This window comes from Hemiscyllium ocellatum, chromosome 18, assembly GCF_020745735.1.
Source record: "Hemiscyllium ocellatum isolate sHemOce1 chromosome 18, sHemOce1.pat.X.cur, whole genome shotgun sequence".
Lineage (NCBI taxonomy): Eukaryota > Metazoa > Chordata > Chondrichthyes > Orectolobiformes > Hemiscylliidae > Hemiscyllium > Hemiscyllium ocellatum.
The window spans coordinates 49,761,945-49,772,141 of NC_083418.1; the positions used below are offsets into that span (position 1 = coordinate 49,761,945).

The 10,197-nt window shown below is 40.0% G+C and overlaps 1 protein-coding gene across 2 annotated transcripts in view; it reads left to right on the forward strand.

Annotated features, from left to right (window-relative positions):
* Positions 1-9,439, forward strand: part of LOC132824448 (uncharacterized) — a 37,610-nt gene extending 28,171 nt beyond the window's left edge. For both annotated transcript variants that reach the window (XM_060838964.1, XM_060838965.1), the window contains 2 exons: positions 5,052-5,363; positions 6,318-9,439. In XM_060838964.1, coding sequence (XP_060694947.1) covers positions 5,052-5,363; positions 6,318-6,631 — 626 coding nt within the window. In that variant the 3' untranslated portion in view covers positions 6,632-9,439. The remainder of the gene's footprint in view (positions 1-5,051; positions 5,364-6,317) is intronic.
* The last annotated feature ends 758 nt before the right edge of the window (positions 9,440-10,197 follow it).

Here is a 10,197-nt window from a genome sequence, read left to right on the forward strand (position 1 = left end):
CTGACATCAGAATCAACTGTCATAATCGCAGAAACCAGAAATTGCTGGAAAATCTCAGTAAGTCTGGCAACATCAGTGGAGAGAAATCAGAGTTAATGTTTCAGGTCCAGTGACCCTTCTTCAGAACTAAATCTTGAATTGATGCAATTCAAAGAGCTCAAATAGGCTATCCTGTTTAATGGTTGTATGCTTATTGTCATTTTTTTGTAAACCTTGCCAATTCTTGTAATTTGAACTCTGTTTGTAGCCGGGGAAATGTTGCTACTGATAATTGCAGGTTTCCATTCTTCTTACTGAATGAAAGAGATTTCTTATGCTGACAAAGCTAATTTCAACACACATGAACAGGTCTCTCATAAAAGTTATAAATCAGAAAGTGGAAGGGAGAGAGAAACATAGTGAAAATATAACTGGAAAGGAAGGTGGTACTAAGCACACTGATGGAGCTGCAGGTTTCTCAGTCCCCACATCATAAAATGTTATCCTTTTGTCTCAATCGTTTTTATTCCTGTCCTTGTTTAAATGCCGTACTTGCATCTACCACCTCCTCTGGCAGTTCATTCCAAATATGAAGCCCTCTCTGTGGAAAATGTTGCCCCTTGGGTCCCCTTTAAGTCTTTCCCCTTTCACTTTTCAAATCTAGGGGGCATATTTGTACTTACCCACCCTCGGTGGGGGGGAACGAAATCAGTATTAATGCTATGGAGATTGAATTGCTACAGTGTGTATGAGATGGGTTTTTAGGGCCGTGCATTGAGGAGCCAAGTCAGGATTAGGCAATTTTGAACTAGCAAATGGTTGTTCACAGATATGCATTCCTCTCAGGCACAAACACACAAAAGGAAAAGTAAATCAAACCTGGTTAATGAAAGAAGTTAAAGATGACATTAATCAACATCTTACAAAGAATCCAGATAATGTGGCAAGTCTGAGGTTTGGGAGCAATTTTGATCTTCAGAAAGGACCCAGAAGACTAATTAAGAACAGAAAATATATTTTTAAAATGTACAGAAGAACATAAAAGAGGACTGTAAAAGCATTTTTTGTGTGTGAAAGAGAAAGGATGAGTTAGGACAAGTGTGGGCCCATTACAGTGGGGGAACAGGAGAATTTATAGTTTTTAAAAAAATAGAAATGGCAAAAAAATTAAATAGCCACAAAGTAACCATCTTCATGGAAGAAGATACAGAAAATCTCTGGGAAGTAATAAATGGCTATGGGATTTGTGAATCTGAAGAACTAAATGAAATTAGTGTTAGTAAAGAGGTAGCACTTGACAAAGGAGAACCAGTAGATGTGATGTATTTTGGATTTCCAGAAAACTTTTGATTTAGATTCCACACAAGAGGCTAGTAATTAAATCACAATAGGTGGATTGATGGGAAATATATGAATTGAGAACTGATTAACAAAGAGAAAGTGGAGAAGACTGGCAGGAATATGCAACAGTCAGAATTAGGAGGAGTGTGCAGTAAAAGCACTGTGAAGCAGACTGGGAAGAGTGTGTAATAAGGTCACCATCATTGAAGCAAGGGAGCTTATGCTTTAGAAACAGTGTAAGAGAACAGGGAGTCAGCAGGAAGAGCCATGAAAGTGGGTCTGTGTGAGAAGGGCAGTGACAGTGAGAGATAAAAATCAGTACTAAAGAGATCTGTACCTTGTTTCTTCCTTTTAATAGCCAAAGTGTGACATTACAGGAAAACAAGTAGATGATTGGTGGGTATTTCCTCCATGTCTTTTGGTCAGTCAATTTAAATCAGGAAACATTAACACAGCTGAAGAGTACAGTTCAGAAGTTCACCTTTAACAATATTTAATAGACTCATTAGTTAATGAGAATAAATTAAGATGGCTGGGCAGGTGATGGTTTGCAGCTGTGGAAACTGGTGCACCACATGTTGCTTGAGGAGCTTAAGGTCAGAGTCAGGGTCAATGAGCTGGACTCAGAATTGTGGACAGTGCGACACATCAAGGAGGAAGAGAGATACTGGATACTTTCAAGAGAAAGTCACACCCTTAATTAATGAGTAAAGCACAGCAGGTTAGGCAGCATCCAAGGAATAGGAAATTCGACGTTTCGGGCATAAGCCCTTCATCAGGAATGAGGAGAGGGTGCCAGGCAGGCTAAGATAAAAGGTAGGGAGGAGGGACTTGGGGGAGGGGCAATGGAGATGCGATAGGTGGAAGGAGGTCAAGGTGAGGGTGATAGGCTGGAGTGGGGTGGGGGCGGAGAGGTTAGGAAGAAGATTGCAGGTTAGGAGGGCGGTGCTGAGTTGAGGGAACCGACTGAGACAAGGTGGGGGGAGAGGAAATGAGGAAACTGGAGAAATCTGAGTTCATCCCTTATGGTTGGAGGGTTCCCAGGCGGAAGATGAGGCGTTCTTCCTCCAACCGTCGTGTTGTTATGTTTTGCCGGTGGATGAGTCCAAGGACCTGCATGTCCTCGGTGGAGTGGGAGGGAGAGTTAAAGTGTTGAGCCACGGGGTGGTTGGGTTGGTTGGTCCGGGCTTCCCTGAGGTGTTCTCTGAAGCGTTCCGCAAGTAAGCGGCCCATCTCCCCAATATAGAGGAGGCCACATCGGGTGCAGCGGATGCAATAGATGATGTGTGTGGAGGTACAGGTGAACTTGTAGCGGATATGGAAGGATCCCTTGGGGCCTTGGAGGGAAGTGAGGGAGGAGGTGTGGGTGCAAGTTTTCCTTCCATATCCACCACAAGTTCACCTGTACCTCCACACACATCATCTATTGCATCCGCTGCACCCGATGTGGCCTCCTCTACATTGGGGAGACGGGCCGCTTACTTGCGGAACGCTTCAGAGAACACCTCAGGAAAGCCCGGACCAACCAACCCAACCACCACGTGGCTCAACACTTTAACTCTCCCTCCCACTCCACCGAGGACATGCAGGTCCTTGGACTCCTCCACCGGCAAAACATAACAACACGACGGTTGGAGGAAGAACGCCTCATCTTCCGCCTGGGAACCCTCCAACCATAAGGGATGAACTCAGATTTCTCCAGTTTCCTCATTTCCCCTCCCCCCACCTTGTCTCAGTCGGTTCCCTCAACTCAGCACCGCCCTCCTAACCTGCAATCTTCTTCCTAACCTCTCCGCCCCCACCCCACTCCGGCCTATCACCCTCACCTTGACCTCCTTCCACCTATCACATCTACATTGCCCCTCCCCCAAGTCCCTCCTCCCTACCTTTTATCTTAGCCTGCCTGGCACCCTCTCCTCATTCCTGATGAAGGGCTTATGCCCGAAACGTCGAATTTCCTATTCCTTGGATGCTGCCTAACCTGCTGTGCTTTAACCAGCAACACATTTTCAACTGTGATCTCTAGCATCTGCAGACCTCATTTTTTACTCTTAGTTAATGACATCAAGTATGTTTGTGGTCTGTAGCAGAAGAGTGGACTGAAAGTACAGCATGTATAAGATCTATAATTTAGCTTTGGAGGAGCCTTAGCCAGTCACCTTATCCAATAGGGTGTGAGGTTTTTGCTCTTGGTGTAGACATGTTCATAGACTTTCGGGTGTATTGGAGCGGGGGGGAGAGGAGGAGAGGTGGGGTGGGATGGTGTCGTGCTTTGGTGGAGAAATTAGGTATTTAGTAGTAATTGGGTAATGATCCTGTTCTCCTGTGACAAAGACAGACAGTCCCAAAGGCTGTGTACCTTAGTGGTGTTGAATTCAGGACATCTCTTCTGGACTGGAGAGGAACTTTGAGTAGGAGGGGAAGGATCCAATTATCATGGTCCATGTATGCATCAACGCTATAGATAGGACTCAGAAAGAGATTCTGCTGAGAGGACTTAAATTAAACAGAATCTCCAAAGGTGGTTATCTCTGCATTAATATCTGAGCCATATGCAAATTAAGATTAAAGAGGTAAATATATGGCTCAAAGATTGGTTTGGGCGAAATGATTCTGATTCATGGGGCATTGGCACAGGACTGGAGAAAGAGAGGTTCTGTTGGGAAGGGCTTCATTTGAACCATGTTGGGATCAGTTTCCTGGCAAATTGTATAATTAGCATAAGGAGAAGTGTTCAGTTGGTGAAGTTTTTAAAAAGTCAAAAAGAAATGTGAAAGCAGTGGTGCAGGGTATTGAAGAGATGAATGATAATCCAAGTGTGACATGGGGATAGAAAATACATTCAGAGGTGTGCAGCAGAAATTAGAACAGAAAAAGTCAAAACTCAAGACTTTCTATCTGAATGCACACAGTATTCTTAACAAGGTAGGCAAGTTGGCAAGCACAAATAGAAATGAAATGAGTATGACTTGACAGCAATTACAGATATGTAGTTACAAGGTGACCAAGACAGGAACTAAATGTGCAAATAGTGTCATCTCTTTTCCCCCTCAGTTGAAGAAAAACACTCAGAGACTCCTGTATGGTTTTGCCTGCTTCATCTTTATTCTGGGCCCCAAAGGGAGGGAGAATGATCACCCATGTGCATAGAGACACAAGTTCTCGGTCTTCTCTCAAACAGTTTCTCAAGGAACTATAAAGTCATTTTGCAGTGAGGAGCATCCAGATAAGGCAACGTACATATTAATTGAGTGATTGTTACAATTAATGAGTATCAATAGCAGAGACCAAGTCCTTTACTGTTATACAATGAATGTTCTTAACTTTGTTAACTGGATTCATATAATCGATACTTTTCTCCTTGTTGACTGACTTTTCATACTGAATGCTTCCGATATTGTTAAATGCTTTTCCACCTTGTTAACCCATTACCCTTGCCTTCAGCACTCTATTGTTAACTGTAAGTTCTTATCTGACATGAGTCATGCTCAGCTGAACCTCTTATTTCACAAAACTCAGAACTTAACTCTTTACATGCCAATATATACCCTATAGATATTCTCACAAGGATGTTTGGCATTCCTGGGGAATAGTAAAAGGAAAAAATAGAGTTGGGTAGCTTTGTTAACTAGTGCATTCTGAGTGGTGATATAGATACAATAGGTCATGATGTGGAATCAGTTTGGGTGGAGAAAAAAGTGCTTGATGAACAGTATCTTGTTTCCAAACAGGAATTCCAGTAGTTTCTGACATCGTTCTGGAGCCAGAAGTTCCATCCTGTGGACAGCGTCTTGTTCTTAAATGCCAAGTAAAAAATTTTTCTGGAAATGAATTGTCTGCCAGATGGCGAATGAATAACAAGTATGTCTCCAGTGGAGTCACAACCACAGAGCCTAAGAAGGAAGAAAGTGGCTATTATCAGTTAGTTTCCAGCATGGAGCTAACACCAACAGCATTGGATGATAACAAGGAAATTATATTTGAGGTGACACATGAAGCTTTGCCCAAACCTATTCAAAAGCATCTATGTTTGAAGCTTCCAGGTATGTTTAAAATTGTGCAAAACCCTAATTACTGCAGAAACTTGAGCATTGAATAATTTATGAAACAAGAATAGAATTGAATTTATCATGGTTTTAAAGAAATATCATTCATAAAAGTGGCACCTGCTCCTAAATACCTATTTCCGGTGCTTTTATATTCATTATAAATGGGCCCAGATGGGTGAATGTACCAATTCGTTGGTTTCAGAAGACTGGAACTTGCTAAATGATCAAACACTGCTCTTTGGGTTATTCACATTAAGTTTAGAATGGCAGTCCAAGTCTGATCCCAGATGTGGAATTTGAAGTCATTACTGAGAGTTAGGTGAGATGTCAGGACCAGTTGCTATTAAAACCACCCTGTTGAGTGCATTTGTTTACTGTGCAGAGGGTGTTACCGTTAGGCCTCACCCAAAAGATGAGCCACCTTTTGTAAATCTATGTTGATTATCCATGCCTTTCTAACAGTTTAGTAATTTCATTCTGTATTCTGAACAGTTAAGCAGAAAAAAAATATTTGCCTTTTTCAGCCTTTTGGTGCTTCTACTAATTATTTTCGTATTCTGGAATGCAAATGATCTGGTAAATTCATTTTATGGCCTTACTAAAATGAATTGGCTATGCTAAATTGCCCATAATGTTAGGTGCATTAGTTAAAGGGAAATGCGTCTGGGTGGGTTACTCTTCAGAGGGTCGGTGCAGACTTGTTGGGCGAAGGGCTGTTTCCACACTGTAGGGAATCTAATCTAATCTAAAAGAATGTTTATCTCAATTGTCACTCCCAAATATTTCCTTGGTCAAGCTTTTGATTTCTCATGATTCCTGCTTTTCTGTATGAGAAGAGTAATTCAATTTGCTAAAGTTATGTCAAGAACGTTTACTGTAACATTGAGACAAATTATCACTGTAGATAATGTGCACACTCAGTATTTGTACATTCTGTTCTGTTTTAAGGTTCTCCTCCCACTCTGTCGGAAATCAAATGTAACCCAATGCAACCAGAGAAAAACAAAGTGGCAACTTTTACCGTTGAACTGACTGATTATGCACCTCAAGAAATTGAAATCAGGTGGTTTGCAGGAGAGCAGCCCTTCACAGGTCCGGTGGCTCATACTAAACCTGAAGTGAATAAAAATGGTCTCTTCTCATCTGTAACAAGTATAGAACTTACACCAGAAGAATCTGATCAGGGCATAGGAATCATCTGTGAGGTTATTCATCCAGAAACCCAAGAAGTGATGGAAAAAAATATTCATCTGGTTTTCTAAGATAAATGTAAAGACTTTTTGCATCTGTTTTGAACACAGGACGAATTTAGACGATGCAAGTTTTAGTTTAACTTGTTTGCACACAAATGGCACTTACCGTTCTGCTTTAAACACTAATTTTGTATAGCTGGTTAATATTAAAACAAAAAAAAATCCAGTTTGAAATTATTCATCATTTGAATGGTTCAGAATATAATTTCTTGACCTGAAATGTTATACTTGTTCAGTAGGCAAATTAAATATTGTTTGTTATAGCCAGCAGTTAAATTTGGGGTGGTAGGCTCAGTTATATGTTAAAACAGCCGACTTTGACTAAATTAATTTCCATTACTTACATTTCTTACCTCTTTACCCTGTGAGTTAGGGCAGGACTTTCAGTTGACTACTATCCAGCAGATTTTTAGATGAGGATTATTCCCAGCTGCAATGTTCTTCACAGGGAAATACCCTGCCTAAGTATTATCAATCCTCACACATGGATTGATCATGTGGGTGAGCTAAGCCATTATAATACCAGATGTTAGAAAAAAATAAATTTGCTGGAAAACCTCAGCAGGTCTGGCAGCATCAGAGAAGATAAATTAGAGTTAATGTTTGGGGTCCGGTAATCCTTCCTCAGAATTGATGGTAACTAGGAAAATGTTGATTTTATGCCAAAGATGGGGTGGTGGGATGTAGGGAGTAAACAGTAGCGATAGAGTTCAAAGAGAGAGAACAGCTGGATAGACACAGGAGTGGATAACAATCTGGCTAGGAGGATGAGTTACTACTAACGGAGACTTGTTTGTGTCAATAATGGGTTGTGTGTAATAGCAGACTGATAAAAGCGAAATCAGAGTTAACATTTCAGATCTTTCTGAGAGATCTAAAGAAGGGTCACCAGCCCCGAAACATTAACTTTGATTTTGCTTCACAGATATTGCCAGACTTGCTGAGTTTTTCCAGCAGCTTCTGCTTTTGTTTCTGTTTTACAGCGTCTGCAGTTTTTTTGGCTTTTATCTGATAACAAGGCCTGGTGTGTAGGGTGGGGGCTAGGACATAGGAGAGTTCAAACTCTCTATAAAGTTATTGAACTCGATATTGGGCAGAGTCCCCAAGTGAAAAATGAGGTGTTGTTCTTCCAGCTTATGCTGAGCTTCACTGGAGCACTGCAGCAAGCCCAAGACCGGGATATTGACCAGGGAACAGGGTGGTGTGTTAACGTGGCAGACAACTGGAAATTCAGGGTCATAGGTGTTCTGTGAAGCAGTCACCCAGTCTATGCTTCGTTTTCCCCAATGTAGAGGAGACCACATTGTGAGCAGCAAAGGCAGTAGACAAGATTGTGTGAGAAAGAGATGGGCAGCAAAATAATAATGAGAAATTTAGAGTTTCAATCAGAAAACTGTCATTTCAGTGTACTAACTTGTGTGTCAAGGCCACGCAGATAGGGGCTCTATTCATGGGAGTTTAGAAGAAAGAGAGATGATCTCATTGAAAGATATAGGATTTTATGGGGCTTGACTTGGTAAATGCTGAGAGGATGTTTCTCCTTGTGGGAAAGTCTAAGACCAGAAGATAGTATCAGAATAAAGGATTGCCAATTTGAGACAGATCAGCAGGAATTTCTCCTAAGGGTTAAGAGTCTTTAGAACTATTTGCCACAGAAAGCTGTGGGGAAGATTCAATATCTATATTTAGGCTAAGATAGATACTTGATCAGTGGGGGAATGAAAGGTAACAGGAAAAAGGCAGCAAAGTGGGTGTGAGGAATGCCATCAGCCATGATCCTATTAAATGGTGGAGCAGGCTTACGGGGCTGAATCGACTTCTCCTGTTCCCATTTCTTATGGTCTTGTGGAAATGCCAGTTTGCTACAAAAAAAGTTAAATGAGACATGAAACTGATATCTTTTCTGGTGTCACTGTTTCATAGAGGACATCCCAATGTCCTGGTGAATATTTAATCTTCAGTCAGCATCACAATACAGTGTTATCTGATCATTACTGTGACATTACTATTTGTGAGAACTTTACTTTTTTGCTATGTAATATCACCATCACATTAAACCATTGGGCATGAACTTAAAGATTTCCAGTGGATATAACATGGCACATTGATAAATAACTTTGTATTTATAATAAGGGGAGGTGAAACTTACTATTTGGCACAACTTAGGTAGAGTTTTATTGTTAAAATGTGTGAGACTGTTAAACATTTGAGAAAAATAAAAGGTGTGAAGGTGTTTTTCAATTTTAGCCCATTCTGGATCACTGAATTTGATGTGCACATCATTGAGAAAATACAACAGCAGTTTTAGATTTGCAATTCATTTCAGTTCTCCAATTGTACATGAGATTTCATCAAATTTTGTTATATTTCAAGGCTGACTTTAGGTATGGAATTCTCTATGTTTTGTCCAGATTTTTAGAAGTACACATCTCTTCCTATGCAAACTCAGACTGAATGAAGCAGGTTGATTGGCAAATTTTTTTTTTCCCAAAAGAGTTTAGTTACAATGGAATTGTTTTGCAGTCTGTAAATCCAAGATTTATCAATTTGTTCACTGAATCACAAAGTAGACAAGCTATTGATCACGACCAGTAAAACTCAACCTCACCCCAGGAATTTCGTCAAATTTGTTACCATAATGAAATTACTATTTATTGTAAGACTGTCATTTGTAAAGTTGACATAGATACTTTTTTAAAAAAATGAATTATAGAGACAAAAAAAAACATGTTTTGTCACTGGTATGGATTATAACTTTAAAACTCTACTTTTGGAACTGGAAAATGTGTTAATAGCATATTTTAATAAATGAAACAATGAAACAATTGCTTTCCGTATTATGTGAAAGATTTCCTAAACTCAAGCTAGAAAAAAATAGTACAACTCCGGTGTACATGAGCTGGCAGTTCCTTCACCAGTTTTGCGGGTACCTGACCATTGGGATTTTCTTCCAGGAAATGGCAAATACAAAGATGAGTGTATCAAAATCGTATACCATAAACATGCATCACCCAATATAATTACCATTTTGTTCCTAAGGTAGCATAGATCAACAAATTTATAAAGGATTTCAGTGTAAGTCCTCAAATTGTAGGAGAAACAACTTTATTTGAATAGAAGTAAAACTTGTTGATTAAATGTCGGCTGTCTGCAGTTAGGCTCTGCCCTGCAGTAGGTCACTTCCAAGTACAATTAGAGATCTTTGCCCAACATTTTTAAGAGCAGCTTACAAATTAGCAGAGCTCTGTAAGATGACATCATGGTAAACATTAGTTCTATCATGCTAAGAATTTAGCCAAGTTCTACAAAAACAGAATAGCTGGACCACGGTATTGCATGTGTTAAATTTTGTTGGCTACACGAGTCCAAATTTTAATGTATCTGATCATGTCTTTGTTGCTAAAGTTAATTAAAACTGAAGTATTATCAATGGTGAGTTACTTAATAATTAGATTTTTTTTGTATAATGTACCTTAGAGCCACTCCATAAAATTTTAGAGAAATCTTCAAGTTGTCTGTAAAATTTAATTGGAGACAGAATGAAATATTTCCCATAGCTTCCCAAGTATTGAGAC